Raw genomic sequence first — 19589 nt, forward strand, 5'->3', positions numbered from 1 at the left:
CATGGAGGAGAAAGGGATTGTTGGCCGCGAATGTATCCCGCTTGAGCCCTGCTTCCCGCCGCCTCGGCAGCGGTCAGCGCTAATCACCGCATCCTGAAGCCGAGGCGGTGGTCCATCGGCAGCGAGGCTCCGGCGGGAGACGACCGCGGTCAACAATCCCTTTCTCCTCCATGTCGTGGTTCATGACTTCAGGGAGTCAAAGTCAAAGTTCCTTTCCCCAATTCATTCTCAACCATGGCTGAGATAACCCCCACTACGGGTCTAGTTGTAGAAATACCATAGACGAGAGTCCGACGTGTTATGCGCCATCACACCAACAGCAGAACGGTTATCCAAATAACAAGGAAGTGTACAACACTTGCGTTACAGTCCTGGAGCTCTATATCTAAATAATATCATATAATACATAGAAATCTATATCAAATAATACATATTATCACGGCCAAAAGCTGTGTGCACGTCGAGACGATATAATGAATCACAAAGGACTTCGTCGGGTTCTCCGACGTCTCTGGTTCTTCCACTTCCACATCAATCTGTAGTAGACAGAACCGTGCGCTGCCTGCTGCCTGCTGCCTGCTGCCTGCTGCCGGCGCGAGGCACCACCGCCCGGCTGCCCGCTGCCGGGCGGTGGTGCTTCGCGGCGGTGGTGCCTCGCGGCAACCGGCGGCAGGCAGCATGTCGCAGTTCATGTAGTTCGATGTCGTTCTGCCATTGCATTCAAAATTCTGTAACTAGCCTGTTACTACGAACTAAGCAACTACCGTACACGTATTAGCATTTAGCACTAGCTCAATCACGACTCCTTCAGAATTCTTGTGGGTGGTTACGAACCAACCAAGTGGGCAGGGCCATGAATAATAATTTGACAACGCTACGTCACAGCGTCACCTTATCCAGATCAGTTCATTTCTTCTGCCTTTTTCCTTTCATTGCCTATTGCATTCAGCAGACAAACTGCATAGATTTCAAACTTACCACAGCTCACAAACTTATTCAGACCTATGTTATTTAACAAACAATAGGAAAAATGTGATTTTAATGGCATGGGCTCTTTAACCAAACAAAACTTTGAGAATTTTAACAGTCAGATGTAGGATGTAATTTGCCATGGGCCTATGTTTCTAAAAACAAAATCTTGACATTGAATGATGCACTATGATGATGCATTTTTCAGGGGATAAAAACAGAAGGCAGACAGATAACTTATATAATGAGCATGACAGAAAGTGAACTTTAAAAGTAGATTAATCACAGAAATTTTGGATTTCTATGGTTGTTAAAGAGGCCAAGAAACATAATATGAAAGATAAAACATACACAATTTAAATGCTGCAGTTTTATTTTTCTCCAACAACACCATCTATGATTGTGTTTGGGTTGCAGTGGTCCTTCTTTGTAGACATACACGTGTTCCAATGTAGCATCCCTCACCAACGATATGTGTCGCCAGGCAATGTCACCACTCAAGCGTCTGGGTGATGGGTTTCAGAGGTTAGTGGCTCATCCTGCTTCATCAAACATTCATACTAAGAGTCGCAATCATTCCCTGCTTAAGGCATGTTTTATGATAATGCAGTATTTATTAGCGACTCCTTAGCTTGAAATTGCTCCAGTAATGGAACGGAGGGAGAATACTGATTATGAATGATTATGTAAGAACAAGCGTTGAGAGCTAAACGGTACATGATGATTGCCTTAAAGTCTACAGATGTTACAGGAACAGATTCTACTACAGCCGACTCGTTGTAGCCTGCCCCCTAGTGGATGAATGTAGAACAGTAGGCCATTTTAAGAAAAAGGATACATATTACAATATTGAACAATTAAAATAGGTTTATTTCATATTACAGATTCATTTTAACAGATACAAATGTTTAATATGTATGCCTAGACGTTTTGGACCAGTGGATGGAAAACATAGGATTGTGAGGGATTTTAACAAACATAAATAATGGCAGTGTTCATACATGTAAAAAAAACACTAATAAAAAATACTAGGTTTGTGTATATCTCTGTAGTCCTAACATTCGAGAGGGAATAAAAATGAATGGGAATCTCAGCCTTGTATATCCACATGATGACACAGGACACAGCAATAAATGTGGGGGGCCTGCATTATTTTTTTCCTTAATCACCAGTACAGTCTCAAAGGGCTTAACAGGCCATATATTTGCATGAGAGTGCAGCCTTCTATAAGGCTAACTGCTAGTGTTTGATTTGAACCCCAGTTCATTATCGGAAAATGCACTGGTGTCAAATCAAACACTAGCAGTAGAAATAATACCGTGTGTGTAGTTCCAGCCTTTTTTCAATTCCCTCCGTATGTGATACAGAGTTCAATATGTTTGACCTCCAGTCAATATTCTTCTAAATAAATTCAGGTGCAAAAAGTAACCACGACTACTGTAAAACGACTCATTAGCACTTGAAGCTTGTCATTCCCCAATGGTGTAAAGGACTGCTATTATAGTCAACAGACATATTTAATTCAGTTCACCTACTAAATACTAATCTGTCTGCTGGTTTTTAGCAAATTGAAAATTAATGAATTCAGAAGAGATCATCAATTTACTTTTCCTCACCTCTATAATGGTTTAGTGCTGTTTTAGCACATGTACTGTCTACAAAGTGGCCTCCTACTTTCTTTCCATTCACAAGCTTGTGGTATGGCTGTGATTAGCGTTCGAAACCTCCATCCCCCTGCCTGGCGCAACACGGCGTGATGATTCCATTGGCTCAGAGCTCCACTGTGCGCAGTTGGCCCCGCATGGTCGGCGTCACTGGCCTATGGCCAGGGGCCCGGCACTCAGACTGTTCCTGTGTGCTCCCGCAGCACGACCAGTGAGGCTGCCCAGGGTGGCCCTTATGCCCATGACCACAGCCCTGGAACCCTCCTAACGCGCGCGCACACACACACACACACACACACACACACACACACACACACACACACACACACACACACACACACACACACACACACACACACACACACACACACACACACACACACACACACACACACACACACACACACACACACACAGGGGATAGAGGAATGAGGGATGGAAACAATGTTAAGGGAGATAACGAAAGCAAGATGATACTCATTTTCCAGGACTTGTGAGAAGATCCGCGCTGGGAACGATTTGACAACCAGAGTGAGCCTAGCACATTCCATCAAACTGTGCGTGTGAGTGTGCGAGTGCAAGTGTATGCTTTTATGTTATTGTGTGGGAGCGCTTTTGTGTTATGTTCTGCGTGTGTGAGTGTGTGTGTCCTACCAGGCATGGTTCCAGGACAGCCACAGCGGGCGTCTTTAGCCCCCCCGCTGGAGCAGAAGGTGCAGCAGTGGAACGTTCCGGCATGACGCCTCAACCGCCTGGTCACGGTCAGTGGGAAGGGAGAACCCTGGGGGGGAGAGATAGGGGGAGAGGGGGAGAGACGGAGGGGGAGAGTGAGGGAGAGGGGGAGGGAAGGACAGAGGGAGGGAGAGGGGGAGGGAGAGGGGGAGGAGGGAGGGCGGGAGAGAGGGAGGGACACACCGTACTCATGTACAGTTCAATTCCGTGGCCTCAGGCCACGGTACAGATGCTAATGAGCCGACACATGCACACGCACGGACACACAACCTGAGCTGGAAGTGCAAAAACGCCAACATTTTCTTTATTTTGCTGACCACTTGATTTTTATCCCGACAAAAGCCTTGGGACAGGTCCTCTTCGTCTCTCTCGTAAATCGCACCATCTTTCAACGTCTTTGTTTAATACGAGTGCATCACCTTCTCTCACATGATAAGCAGCTCGCGGATTTCCCTTTCTCTCCAGTTAGAACTGCTCATGATCATATCACTGCGTTGTCTCTGTGGAGACAGTGCAGCAACACCACTACCCAAGCCCCGCACCCCCTGGAACCACGGAGCCGTCGCATTTACAACAGAATGAAACCCAATAAACTGTCAATGTGTGCAGGGTCTGGGAGGGTAAATTGGGGTTCTAGCTCAAGCAGGCAATTTACCTTGGGGAGTGTAAACGTGCGGACTGTGCCACGAAAAAGGCGGGCATAAAACGGCATATTTGGCAGTGTAAAAATGCTCAGTGAGAGAGGGCTGTATCTGAGTAGAGCGGCTCCAATTAAGCAACAAAGTCAGTAATGTGTCAATTGTGTTCTCTGTGTTGTTCTCCACTGTTGTTCTACTAAGCAGCGGACGCTTGGTGATGACGTATGTACAACAAGCAACCATACTCAGGCCCAGTTGAGATTGCCTAGTGTGAGCAGAGGGCAGCGGCACAGCAAGGGGGGGGGGGGAAATCGTACTTACAGGTGTCAAACGGACTTGGGCACGGTACAGATGGCCTAGTTTGAGGGCGCCCTTAGAGAGTTACTACTGATTGTTATCCAAAAGATAGTTCAAGCCGGAGCAGAGCAAGAGAAAGGATAGTTTCTCGCTAATTGGGATACATGTTAGTAGTAGGACTAAAAATATGAATAAAAAGCAGTACCTTGACATGTTGTGCTTTAACACAGACCCACACAGAGTAGCTCCCAGGTTCTGCCGGCGTGTAGGAAACAGAGAAGCTACCGTCGTTTTTATCAAACACCGTAGCCTCCACCATGCTGGAGAGAAAGTCATTGATTGTGTATTGATTCTCTTTAAGCCAATATCCAATGCCGAGCAGCTATTAATGTGAATACTCAAAGAATGCATCTTTACAATCAAAAGTAAACTTAATATGATATGCTTTCAATCTGATTAAAAGTCAAATACATAAAAAAGGATCAAATGAATAATCGGATACACTACTATATGCTTATGGTTGAAAATATAAAATATAATTACGTATCAACGGCCCTGCTAAACGACTCGTTTTGCAGACCTATCTCAGGATTCATTTGAAACATTTCTAAATGTTACCCATCACCTCTGGCGCCCCTCTAGTGGGCCAAGGTGCAGTCAAAGGGTGGCAGTGTTCTAGAGTCATACCAGTTCTTCTTGTCCTTGTTTATGATGCTGACCAGAACGTTCTCCCCGCCGCGACCCAGCGGCTGTCCGGCGGAGTCCCGGCACACCAAGGTGAAGTGTCCCGGCTGCCCCTGCCTGCCCACCTGCACCCCTGGAGGGGTGGAGTAGCAGAGGAGACCGGTGAGGGTACAAACATTCACACAAGACAGGATACTGTAATGGTCGGGCTGTTCAACTCCCAATGTCTGCAATCCCTATGCAGACAAATGTCCTACCCCCTACCTGCTCGTTTATGAAATGCGTCAGGCATATCTGTAAGCCTGACTTGGTTGACATTAAAGTGACATTAAAGCTTGCACGCTCTCTCTCAACCACTCATATGCATACCCCTGCAAACTTTTTTGGAGTGTGGTTGTTCAGGTTGTAAGATCAACCGGTTCCGTACTTGGTTCAACAGAGTCATGCTGTCATGAGATCTTCAACCATGCCCTTCTTCGCTGGAGGGGACTTGGTGGTAGGTTTAATTCCAGGGGCATTTTGGGTCCGCGCCCGGGAATGACTCCCCTTGGAAATGGAAATTAACAGAGGTTGCAGACTAACAGGCTTTTGCGAATTGGACTGGCTGTGTCAGGCGACTGCTTCGGCATTGTGAAGAGAAACGGATGCGGCCGACATTTCCTATACCTGTTATTAAAGGAAAACCAACCCTCCTTGTTTGAGCTAGTCCCTGCCTGTCAGATTTTGTAAAATGCTTTCGCTCCAACTTTATTTTCGGGGGCAGTACTATATGGCTTTCGTCATCTCAATTCACACAATCAAATTTGCAGGGTTGTAGGCTGAATGCTTGAAGTTGCCTGGTAACCCAAAACGGACAGTAACAGGCATGCATGCGCTGGAGTATTCCAAAATAGAAAAATATAGTATATCTGTGGTTATGACAAAAGAAGCTTGTGAAAAAAAGAGTGAATACTCCTGCCCATCCACTTCTGGTAAAGAGGAATATATATCAACATCTGTTGAATACATAATATTTGTCTAACTTCAAAAAGTAGAAAACACTTTAAAACTCCATAAACAGCTATTGAGATGGGTCAATCTGAAAACAGCACCACCTGGCATACCAAGTCAGTACACCTGTATATGTAAATATTAAGTTTTCCTAAGCTGCCTTGTATTTTTTTTTGAAGGTTGGAACCCGGCTAAAACATATATTTACCAAAAACAGAACCAAGCCTAGTTTTTCATTTGTTAAGTATTACACTACAGGACCTGGAGACATAGCAAAATCAAATATATTTAAAAGCCTAAATAAAGCCTTAGGAACATGGATTGTACGCAATAATAGATCAACCCCACCCTAACCCTTAATAAATAAGTTTAAATAACACAAACAAAGTATTGGGTATTGGGTTGCTAATTGATTATGAATAATGTATAAAATGCATAATTGATAATTATGCCTGTGATGTACTTTCATAATTAAATAAATACATATCTGTATTTTAAATTCATGGTTTGTTGGGTTCTTTATTTGTAGTTAAATTAATATAATTTGTAAATGGAGTGACCCAAAAGCACACAAACTAATCTTAACTGTCTCACCTCTAACCTATTACCTCAACTTAACCATCTCTAACCTAATAATGGAACAGACAAAGGCAAGAACACAAATCCTCACTGTCAGCATGTACACACGCACACCATTCTCCTTTACCCGCTAGTTATCCCCACTTCAAAGTGCCCTAGCAACGAGGAATGTCAGCTACAGCTACTACTTAGATAAGCTATAACTGCCTCGGGGAATGGCTCAATGAGGGGTTGGAGGAAGACCATACTCAACAATGCAACAGCATACTTGAAATGTTCCCGCAGGTCTATGATAAGGTAAAGAGATCAATAAAGTGTTCATTCTCAAATTAGGATGAGGATGATTAACGTAAAGTAAAATTTTCCTGGGTCTACCTCCCATCAGCCTACCTGTTCGCATTCATGAGTAAGATGCCAAGGCCCTAATTTCTCTTTAAACATCCCATATCATGCTTCTTTAGGGTTCATAATTGCATTTAGGACTACTAGACTAGGGTTACATGCCTGTATGTTAAAATACCCCTTATTATTCTCATACTGTTCATCTCTGCAATACCAATTTCCGCATCTTTCAAAAACTGTCAGTTTTGTATCATGTCGCTTTAAGGCCCGACCCCCGAGTAGTTCCCGGTGGGAACGAATACTCCCCCTGGCTCAGACTCAGCTTAGCTTAGCAGACGTAAAACATATAGACAAACAGTCTAAAGGGTAAAGTCGAAGAAGCATGATATCCCCTCTTTAATGGTGCTCATCTCTCTATGGTAGGAGAGCTCCAGTAGCCTTACCTTCCCCTTCGATGGTGCACCTGCTGAGGTCCAGTGTCTGCGTCTGGATGACCCCCACCACTGGGTACCCGTCCACCTCCCCTGCACCCTCCCCAGGCAGGAAGTGGATACTGCTGCTGTCGTCGGGGGCAACCGTGGCCGGGCTGGGGTCGTAGCCGCTCTCCACCAGGCTGGTGAGGCGGGCCAGCGTGACCCCCTTGGCGTTGAGGATCTCGGCGTCTGAGCCGCACGCCAGCAGCCTCTCGGCGAACCGGACGCCGCCACGAGTGTCGGACAGCGCCTGCTGCAGCTGCACCTTCTGCAGGTGGAGCTGGTTCCTGTGGAGAGGGAGCGCTGGTTCAGATGGCTGCTTCAAGCTGCGGTTTACTTTAAAGACACGGTGATAACACATACTTGGCTGTTGCACAGCTGTTTGTTACACACCTGGGTTAGAACCAGCACCACATAGATGCCTTTAATATGTACTACAGCGAGTTGCGTTTTTGCAATGAGTCCATCTTTACGGAGAAATTCCTGAAACACTGCCAAGGAAAACGGAGGGGAAAAGATAGTTTCCTGGGGGGGGCCTGAGTCAGTGTAATTAACGTGAGAGAAAGACCGCAGGGGGCTCCTTTCTTCCTTGTGGACGTCATAAAGCCCCCCCCCCCCCCCCCCCCCCCCTCGTAATTATGTAAATGACTGAAACTTAAATATCCCTCAGGATGTAGGCCTTCGTTGACATTCCTTCACATGGCTCCTTTAACCATATGGTAGATACTGTACATTCATACGGCCGGCAACGTTTCCCTTTAATTGTGACATTAGTTCACCTTAACATATAAGTTAACTGAGAAATAGACTGAGGTCATGGAATATAGAGATAAAAGCTTCAGTGGTCACCGGTCGCCCTAGGACCGGCTCTGACGTAAACATGAGATAAGGAGCTTCTTTCAGAGGGCTATCAGGAGGTGTAATAAACCACACATGGAATTCCCTTTGCTTTGTTTCACACTGTTATCAAATATATAGGCATAATAATACTACATTTCTCAAATATAAACACACCAGGCTGTAACACACTAGGCTGTAACACAAATCGCCGTAACACACATTGCCGTAACACACCAGGCTGTAACACACCAGGCTGTAACACAAACCAGGCTGCAACACCAGGCTGTAACACCTGGCTGTAGCACCTGTAGCACCTGGCTGTATCCCCCGTAGCACCTGGCTGTAACACCTGGCTGTAACACTTGTAGCACCTGGCTGTAACACCTGGCTGTACAACTTGGCTGTACCACCTGGTTGTACCACCTGGCTATTTCACCTGGCTGTACCACCTGGCTGTACCACCTGGCTGTAACACCTGGCTGTAACACCTGAGTGTAACACCTGGCTGTAACACCTGAGTGTAACACCTGAGTGTAACACCTGGCTGCAGCACGTACCTGCGCTGCACCCTCAGCTCCTCGAGGCGTCGTAGCAGGGACAGACAGTGCGTCTCCACGGAGGCGGCATAACCTCGCGCAAACGCCCGCACATCCTGGGCAGTGGCTTCCATCCTTGCCTGCAAGGCATCCTGGGTGATTTCAACCTGCAACACAGTGGAACGTTGATTCCCACTCCTGAAACATTACAAACACCCGAACTCCACCGGTACTCTCCATCGACCCACACCTGAACCCCACCCTGTACTCTACACCGACACACACCTGAACCCCAATCACTACACAACTCACACCTGAATCCCTCCCACTCCCTTCACTGACACACACCCGAACCCCACCCTCTACACCAGGGAAGGGCAACTGGCCCGCATACGGCCCACATCCTCACTCAGTCAGGCCCACACATAATTTAATAAAATAATAATATATATATCCGCAAGCGGTGATTAACAAGGTCCGAGCAAAATTAAAAGTCAAGAACACACTAATGGAGGATATATAAATATGACAAATATTTATGAAGGAAAGATGTTGATGAAGAAGATGTTCCACTTAATGCAATACTGTGCCTCGGCTTTCAGGTGAGCTGCAAAGCAATGGCCGAATGTCATGTTCAGCTTGTTCATAATGCTATAATCGGGATTCGAACTTTGACCTAAGGAAACCTGTACACGGCATTATCCTATTGAGCCACTGATAAACCTGAACTGCAGCCAGATGAATTAAGGGCTTTCTTAAAAGCATATACCTGAAAATCCTTGAAATTCTGGGGAAATTAATCCTTTTTAGTCAAGAACACTAACGGAGGAAATATAAATATGACAGAGTTAATTATGAAGGAAAATGGTTAACGAAGAAGATCCCCTAATGCCATACTGTGTCTTGGCAGTCCGATTCTTGGAAAATAATGAGTCGGAATGTTGATCGCCTGATGAATTTCAGGTGCTGTTCAATGTTGTGTTTCTTAAATGAGTGGCAATGACAGAATGTCATAATCAGCTTGCTCATAATGCTCTAATCAGGATTCAAACTCTCAACCTAAAGCTCACCAGTACAAGGCATTATCCTGTTGAGCCACTGACTTCCTGAACTGCATGTAGCCTCATTCACATGGTGAAAATGTCTATTGATAAGCACACAAGACACAACATCAAGAAAACTCCAAGCACACATTTCACAAGAGAATTAAGGGCTTTCTTAAAAGAGCACAGATCTGAAAATTTGCACTGTTAATGGTATTCACCTAATAATAGCCATATGGTGTTAAACAATAACAAAATGGTCATATAGGCAAAATGGGTTGAGACTGTGGACGTTTGGCTTTTCTACGAAATTGTGGGAAAAGTAAACATTTTTAGAGCAGAAGACCAATTTGATTAAACAATTAAATACAATACAAATATAAAGTAAAAACAAGTGTTATCTAGCGATCCGTTATCTGTATTATATTATTTTGTGTTTGGCAAAATGAGTGCGATTGTTTTTTGAAACCTGCCTGGCAACGGACAACCCCTTAAGTAATCTGTTGTCCGTTGCCTGGCAACGGACAACTGATTACGTACCCGGTACAAATTTGGCACCCGGTACAAATTTGGTGTAACAGCGGCATTCGAGAAAGATGTTTTCAGCATACAGCTGTCAACTGACAGCTGTTACTACATTGTTTTTACCTCTCGGTCGTTTGCGGTCCGCATACGACGAGAGGTCGGAACAATGGAGTGTTGGAGAAATTACATGGACCCGAAGTGAACCGACAGCTGTCCCGCATATGGCAACGATCCCTTTCTCCTCCATGTAGCGTTTCAATCTTGCCTTCAGAGTCATAGCCAAAATTCATTTCCCCCAATTCCTTCTCCACCATGGCAGAGATAACCCCCACTACAAGTCTTTGTTGTGGAAGTACCAGAGTCGGAGAACCCGACGCGGTCTTTAAAAGGCACCCAGTGCAACTTTATGTAAACATTCAATGAAAAATAAACATTCAATTTCTAGTCTTTTTTAAACGTAGTAAGTTTCAATAACTCCATACCATTACATATCGACATTCAAGGAGCAAAGATGAGACGTCGCTGTGTGGTGAGAACTGATAGAAAATCGTAAACAACAACAATCGCCGGTGGGGAGAAGCCATTTTTCCATTGACTGGAAGCCTGCTTTATTTATTGTAGGTTACAAAAAATAAAGAAAATGGCGGCATTGTTGTTGTTATCGATTTTCTATCAGTTCTCACCACACAACGACGTCTCATCTTTGCTGCTTGAATGTCGGTATGTAATGGTATGGAGTTATTGAAACTTACTACGTGTAAAAAAGACTAGAAATTGAATGTTTATTTTTAAGCCTCGAAAGTTGCACTGGGTGCCTTTAAGATTCAAAATATCAGAGAATATCCCCGTCAGTTTGGTCGCGGCGCAATGAATGAATAAAGATCGTATACTCATCAGAAGAAAAAAACGTTTATTTTTACAGATGTGCACGAAGTTACTATTTTACAACATTGTTGATGTTTAGGAAAACGTGTACTTTGAGTTCAGCCTTGGGTGAAATCGAAGCGTAGTGTGTACTGAATGCATGTTGATGATGATAGGGGGTTTCACTTTATAGGTGGTAATGGCATGACACCGGCTTCCTCCATCTTCTACGTCACCTTTTTAAATAAATCGCCGTTTCTCGTTTTCCGACGGCGAAAACCATAAAAATATAAAGAAATAATTAAACATTTATATTTATAAAGAAATAAGAATTGTTTATATGTCTATGGCGATAACAACACAACTACCGTCTCCTTCTACTTCCGGCTCACGTTCCCCGGCCTCAAGATCTCGAGCATGCGCAGAATGCGAAATCCGACACGGGTTTACATGCAGGTAGAAACCTTCACCTAGATAACCAAGAGTTATCTAGGTGTTCTTATCCGATTTCGCTTGTCCGTTCATGTACCGATTTCGGTCCGAAGTAGATCGGTAAAGGTGTTTACATGCATTTTAAAAGTCCGGTTGAGGTCTTATTCATTTCTTTATCCGATAATGACTCTGCATGTAAACGCACTGAGAGAATGATGATGTATGTTAGCCCTTTGCACTGATAAAAATACTAACCATTCATGTGGCTGTTTGAGCATGGAAAAAATGAAATTATGTATGTTGGTTCAATTAACACTGGACGACAGGAACAGAGACTCCGGAAAGAGCAGAGGAGGCGGAGTTTGTATGTAAATAATAACTGGTGTCAGGCATGAAAACGGGTCAGGGGTGAAAAAGGTGAGAAGGATATTATCCCTCTAGGGGGGTCCGGGGTATCCATGCAACTAACGATTATTTTAATAATCGATTAATCGATGAATCGGATAGAAAAAAATAAAAATAAACTTGCCGCATCTTTATTCAAAAACTGAATTATTACTTCAAATTCACAGTGCAGACTGAAATGTAAAAACACCAGGTTATTGCTCCAACGTCCCGGAACTATTAAAAGTAATATTAAATAATAAAAAGATTAAAAAAACATAACTGGGATAACACAAAAAAGAAACATACAATGTATGATATACTTTTATATGTATATAAGGGATGTCCATGGTTAACCGGTCAAACCTATTGATACCATTTTCGAGACTCCTTGAAATAGAACTTGTAATATTGCTTTAATTGCTGATAAGATGATGATAGTTCAAGATAGGACATTCAACAGGTCATAATTAATTCTATCTTTACTATCTATTTTATATTACTGGGAAAACAAGTCTTCACCAAAATCCCAATTTTTTTTTTTTTTTTTTTCTGCTGCATTTGAACGCATCAATCGTATTTCTGAGCCGACCTGAACACATCACATTTGACACTGTTTGTGACCATTGGTTAGTTGTTTTTTATAAGCCAACTATCTCTATATCCTGCCGATTTTAACATGGATTTAAAAACGGCATTACTATTTTTAACTGACGGGACTTTCTACACCGTCCGGTTGCGTGATTACTACCGCTGCTTTGAATGACTGTTGATGCACGCGGTGCCGACTCCGAGCCCGTCTGCACAACGTCTGCAGCAGCAGCAGCTGACAGAATTTTCGGTTGGACCACTAGACGGATACTGAGTTGAAGGAGTTTTTTTTAACCTAAAGACAGTGAAGGTACAACACTTTTATGTAGGCCTACAGTCCAGTTTTAAGATATGACAAATACAAGCTGTGGTCGCTCACACTGAAGCTCGCTGTGGGCGTGCATGAACCGTGAACCAACCTGTCGGCGGCGCGACTTTCCGTCTCGTAAACGGTCGTTGCCATTTGAAACGGTCGATGCCATTTCCGAACATTTCCGATTGCGTCCGCTCTCCGATCTTGAATTGATTAGCCGCGTTGCCCAATCAGCGTTGAGCTTGACCCGACGTCACTGGAAGAGAGTAGTGAGCTTGGACAGAAGCATACGGCCGACATCTTCCTTTATTCTGTGTGGAAATAGTAACATAGTTACGCCATTAAATGCTTTTATGGAAACATTTTTAACGAGAAATGTGCATTTTACTTTCATAATGTTCGCTCGGTGAATGTGAAGGATGTTTGGTTTGATAGTTATGACGAAGAGGGAACGCTCCGTTCACTTACATGGACAGAGTCTCTGGTTGCTAAGCAACCTCAACGTCTTGGCGGACTATATATCTGCTGATCAACACTACGAATGCTGGAAACACACCAGACACACCATGTGAAGTTATTTAACCCGATTATTGTTATTTATATCCGAGCATATCAGTCTTTATCATGGGTGTCTTTACGGGGACAGTTGCTGTTGGCATCTTACATTCAAAGGCCAACTGTGAATAATGTACTTAAGGTAATCATCCTTAAATTGTATTGATGAATAGCTGACAGATGTAAGTTTATTTTATTCAAATATCATCCCTTAAATTCAAATTGTTGCTAAGCAAAAGAGCCATTATAGCAAAAAGTGTTGCAACTGTCCCAGGTCTCCTCTATTCAATCAATCATTATGTATGACTGGCATAGATAGTTTCATAATTACTCACGGCAACTGAGCGGAAAAAAACATTCCACCCTGTGCTGTTTTTAACTGACTCCAAGAGCGTACGCAATCGGACATGGTCGGAAATGGCATCGACCGTTTCACGAAGCATTCGGAATTCAAGATCGGAGAGCGGACGCAATCGGAAATGTTCGGAAATGGCATCGACCGTTTCAAATGGCAACGACCGTTTACGAGACGGAAAGTCGCGTCGGCGGCTAGCTGTAAACAGTGCTGCGCCTATGAGTAACTTATTAATCGCGCGACACAACGACATTTAGTAATCGATTTTTTTCGATTCGTTGTTGCAGCCCTAGTTAAAATGGTATTTTCAATCACTCGTATTACTGCAATACCTTACTGCGTCCGTATCTCTGCCTATGTACACAAATATATTGTATTCGTGTGCAGCACTTTGGTCAACTACTGTTGTTTTAAATGTGCTATATAAATAAACTTGACTTGACTATGGCCTATAGCCTACTTATTTTGGAGCGCCTGGTCCTCTGCCAATGCTACCGCGACAACAGCTTTCCGGGTCCATGTTTTCCTCCAACGACCGAGCGAAATAATAAAACGCTTGAAGTGTGGGCGTGGCGTCAGATCCGAGATCCGAGTCGGTTCGCAGAGAATACTCGAACGCAGCATAAGTACAGCACTTTACGGAGGACTATAAACTGGCCGGCCTCTGAACCTACCCCCCCCCCCCCCCCCATAAATATTTTTTCATCGAATCTACACGATTCACGGAGGTCACCTATTTTGGTTTCAAAACGGCGAATTTCGCCGAAAGGTGAGTGATTTTCATGCCTGGGTGTTCACAGAGCCGAGCAACCCACAGCTACTGTTCCCCACACATAGAGGCATTGACGGTCATCTGCCGCCCTTTCTATTTACCTAGAGAGATAACTGTAGTAATCATTATGGCAGTGTATATCCCTCCAGACGCTAACGTTAGTATAGCTCTAAACTATCTTCATGGAGCTATTAGCAAACAGCAGCAGGCGTACCCAGATGGGGTACACATAGTCGCCGGAGATTTCAACCGGGCTTGTTTAAAGGCTGTCCTCCCTAAATTCATACAGTATGTGAAGTGTGCCACCAGGGAGGGCAGAATACTCGACCATGTCTACTGCAACATTAGGCATGCATACAGAGCAGTACCCCAGCCACACATTGGCCTGTCAGACCACCTCTCACTGCACCTCATTCCAGCCTACACCCCTCACATTAGGAAAAATAAGCCCACTACTAGAACCATCAACACCTGGCCAGAGGACGCTCTCTCCCAGCTCCAAGACTGCTTCTCAACAACAGAGTGGGGTCTTTTTTTTTTTTTTTTTTTTTTGGACCTGGAGGAGTACACAGAGTCTGTTTTATCCTACATCACATTCTGTGCTGAAAATGTCACCATCAAAAAACAGACCAGGGTCTTTCCGAACCAGAAACCCTGGATGACGAGTGAAGTGCGGCCCCTTATCAAGGACCGCAACACTGCTTTCAGGTCAGAAGATAGGGCTCAGTACAGCACAGCCAGAGCAAACCTAAAAAGGGGCATAAGGGCTGCTAAATTAGCATATAAAAGGAAAATAGAGGGCTACATCATGGACAAAAACCCTCGTCAGGTGTGGCAGGGAATACAGCACATCTCTAACTACAAGGGCCACAACATCACAACTACCAACTCTAATGCTACAAGGGCAGAGGAATTAAATAGTTTCTTTGCCCGGTTTGAGGCGGATAGACAACCAACGCCCCCCCCCAGCCTTCACCAACGCCCCGCTGACCCTCCAAGAACATCAGGTTAGAAGGACACTGAGGAAAGTGAACCCGAGGAAGGCGACAGGACCCGACGGCGTACCGGGGAAAGTACTCAGAGCTTGTGCAGACCAACTCACAGGGATTCTCACCAAGCTCTTCAACATCTCTCTGTCCCTAGCCACCATCCCATCCTGCTGGAAATCAGCAATTATCATCCCAGTTCCAAAAACGTCAGCTGGTAAAAGCGGAAATGACCTCAGGCCCATTGCACTCACGTCAGTGGTGATGAAATGCTTGGAGAGGCTGGTTGCCCAGCACATCAAGGCCTGCCTCCCAGCATCATTTGATCCCCATCAGTTCGCTTATAGGGCTAACCGCTCTACTGAGGGCGCCATTGCCATCACCCTCCACTCTACGCTGAGCCACCTTGAACACCCAGGCACCTATGCAAGACTGCTCTTCATAGATTACAGCTCAGCCTTCAATACAATAATCCCGGACATCCTGATAAATAAATTACTGGGCCTACACCTCCCTGCCTCCACCTGCGCTTGGATAAAGGACTTCCTTTCCAACAGACCACAACAAGTGAGACTCGGCCCCCATCTCTCCTCCCCCCTCACACTTAGCACTGGCTCTCCCCAAGGCTGCGTGTTGAGCCCACTTCTGTATACTCTATACACATCTGACTGCTCCCCCTCCCACCCCTCCAATCTCATTATAAAATTTGCTGACGACACCACTGTGGTCGGACTCATCTCTGGGGGCAACGAGACGGCATATAGAGATGAGGTCCAGCAGCTGTCAGCATGGGGTTCAGCAAATAACCTCCAACTAAACACATCCAAAACTAAGGAAATCATCATAGACTTCAGACGACACAGCCCAGCCCATGCCCCTCTGCACATCAATGGGGATTGCGTGGAGAGGGCTCCGTCCTGCAAGTTCCTGGGAACATACATCTCTCAGGAGCTTTCTTGGTCCACAAACACAACGGCAATAAAAAAGAAGGCCCAGCAGCGACTACACTTTCTGAGAATTCTCAGAAAAAACCATCTTGAACAAAAGCTGCTGGTGTCCTTCTACCGCTCAACCATTGAAAGTGTGCTCACTTACTGCATCACAGCATGGTATGCTGGGAGTTCAGCGGCAGACAGGACGGCACTTCAGAGGGTCATAGGCACAGCTCAGAAGATCACAGGCTGCCCACTGCCCACCCTGGAAGAGCTGGCCAGCTCCCGCTGCCGAAACAGGACCAGTGCCATTCTAAAAGACGCTGCGCACCCTGCTCACCACCTGTTCGATCTGCTTCCCTCTGGCAGGCGTTACAGTTCAATGAAATCCCACACCACCAGACTAACCAACAGCTTTTTCCCTGGGCCATACGTACGCTTAACAAAAATAACCCCTGTGCAATACATAGACAACCACATAAACGATCACCACTACCTCTGGACATTCCTCATCTTGCTTACCTTCCTGGACCTGCTGCTATTTAGATAGATGTGGGCAGAAGGCGTTGTTGTCTGGGAGGGAGGGGAGGGTGTAGGACACTTTAATGTGCCTTAAGTTGAAGGGAGGGGTTATTGTTGTTATTGTTGTTATATATGTATTAATATTTCTTACTGTATTCTATTTATTTATTTAAAAAAAAAACACTGAACAAGATCTGCACCTTAATTTCGTTGTGTAAATACTTTGTATTTAACCCAATGACAAATAAAGATTTGATTCTAATCTATTCTATTCTTAACCAAGAAAATCGTTTTTTTGGTAGTGGCCATCCCCAAAATGCACCAGAATACAGGAAATCCTATTGACCAAATTCAACATTTTGTGTGCGCAGTCATGTGGCCCTCTGATGGTTATAATGAAAAATGTGGTCCTCTTTATTATGAAAGTTGCCCATCCCTGCTCTACACGACACACACCTGAACCCAACCCACCCTCTACACCTGAATCCCACCCAATACACGACACACACCTGAACCCCACCCACCCTCTACACCTGAACCCCACCCACCCTCTACACCTGAACCCCACCCAATACACGACACACACCTGAACCCCACCCACCCTCTACACCTGAACCCCACCCAATACACGACACACACCTGAACCCCAACCACCCTCTACACCTGAACCCCACCCAATACACGACACACCTGAACCCCACCCACCCTCTACACCTGAACCCAACCCAATACACGACACACCTGAACCCCACCCACCCTCTACACCTGAACCCCACCCACCTGAACCCCACCCACCCTCTACACCTGAACCCCACCCTCTACACGACACACACCTGAACCCCACCCACCCTCTACACGACACACACCTGAACCCCACCCACCCGCTACACCTGAACCCCACCCACCCGCTACACCTGAACCCCACCCACCCTCTACACCTGAACCCCATCCATCCTGTACACGACACACACCTGAACCCCACCCACCCTCTACACCTGAACCCCATCCATCCTGTACACGACACACACCTGAATCCCACCCAATCCTCTACACCACTCCCACCTTCATCAGGGACTCCTCCAGACGCTGAAGGCGCGGCTGCAGTCTCCCGACGACCAAGTCCCGGATACGGCCTCCATGGTGATGGATAATGTCCCGTGCTGCGCTGCAGTCGTGCTCCCGGTGGAACGTGGCAGCGCACTCCAGACAGACGGGCTGGTCGCAGGACTCACAGAAGAGGCGGAGCTCCTGGGCGGGGTGCAGGGAGCAGAGGACAGGGCGAGACAGCCGACCCTGGGCCTTCAGCTCCTGGACGCTCTGGACAGTATGGGCGGACGTCCGTCGCTGCCTCCTAGAGAGACAGAGAGACAGACAGATAGAGACACAGACAGACAGACAGACAGACAGATGGCAAGATGGAGAAGGAGAGGACAGAGAAAGATATACAGAGATGAAGTGAACGGGAATGAGGCGAGAGATTAAGACCGACCGGGAAAATGGCGTGTTAATGTTTGGCTTTAAGTCAAGTAGCTGGACCAGGATGATCTTTCCATATGGTAAATACTAAATTCCATGGGTAAAGCATTGGAACTCGTGCGTTACATTCCTCGTCATGCGGCGCGGCCCTTGACAGCTTGAATGGGGGAGGGGGGTCCGGGACTCCGGGTAGGTAATGGTATCACATACAGGACAGGCCTAAACTGTGAGCGGAAAGAAGGGTTCAGAGCTCTTACCTGTGCGCTTGGCTGCAGAACTCACAGAGGTTAACGCAGCACACCTCGCAGCGCAGCTCCGCGTCCCCGTCACTGCAAAGGTCGCAGCGCACGGAGTTGTGAGTCAGGAGGGTCTGCAGAAACACCTCGTCCAGGGCCAAGTGGTCGGTGGTTAATCCGTCCGCTCCCGACGGGGGAAGATCAACCTCAGTGTCACAGTCGGGGCAGAGGACGGTGGTCACTTTCTGGTCGACGGTGGGTGGCTGTCCGTCCTTACTCAACGTTTGTTTGACATTTGGTCCGGAGACAGAAAAGGGGTTCAGCTGCCGAATGCAGTCTGCACAAAACGAATGCAAACATGGGAGGATTTTGGGGTCCCGATACAGGCGTTTGCACACTCTGCACACAGCCTTGGGGTTTACCTCGGTTAAGCACTTCTGGTTGGAGTCCGACTGTCCTTGTGGTGAATGAGACTTAGAATCGAGGCTCTCTTTCTGTTCTTGTGGTGAATAGGACTGAGGATCGAGGTTCTCTTTCTGCTCCGGCTGGGACATTGCAACCTTAGTCGAGGCTACCAACAATATCGCCACAGCACTCTTTGCCCCTTTTCCAATCAAACCGCTCCGTCTGGCTACTTTTTTTTAACATCCTACTTTGTTCTCATAGAAGCTTCTTCTTTTTTAATAAACCGCGGATCCAAAACAATGATTTTATCGGGAATTAACTAAAAACCCACTGCAAACTAAAACTACTACTTTTCGTTCGGGAAAACTGGTCTAAAGTTACTGCTCCCAGACCTATGACGCCCGACGGACGGACCAATGAGAGGCTTGGGGCGTGGCCTTCAGGAGTCAGGAAC

The 19589-nt window shown here is 45.8% G+C and overlaps 1 protein-coding gene across 1 annotated transcript; it reads right to left on the bottom strand.

The window, feature by feature from the left end:
- Positions 1-1451: 1451 nt before the first annotated feature.
- On the bottom strand, positions 1452-19528 carry trim45 (tripartite motif containing 45). The gene is made up of 8 exons (XM_056579729.1): positions 18752-19528; positions 18081-18369; positions 8766-8911; positions 7339-7655; positions 4988-5117; positions 4506-4620; positions 3288-3414; positions 1452-2897 (listed from the first exon to the last, which is right to left on the bottom strand). The coding sequence occupies exons 1-8, from the start codon at positions 19282-19284 to the stop codon at positions 2740-2742; spliced, it is 1815 nt and encodes a 604-aa protein (XP_056435704.1). The 5' UTR covers positions 19285-19528; the 3' UTR covers positions 1452-2739.
- Positions 19529-19589: the final 61 nt, after the last annotated feature.

This window comes from Gadus chalcogrammus, chromosome 20 (genome assembly GCF_026213295.1).
Source record: "Gadus chalcogrammus isolate NIFS_2021 chromosome 20, NIFS_Gcha_1.0, whole genome shotgun sequence".
Classification (NCBI taxonomy): Eukaryota; Metazoa; Chordata; class Actinopteri; order Gadiformes; family Gadidae; genus Gadus; species Gadus chalcogrammus.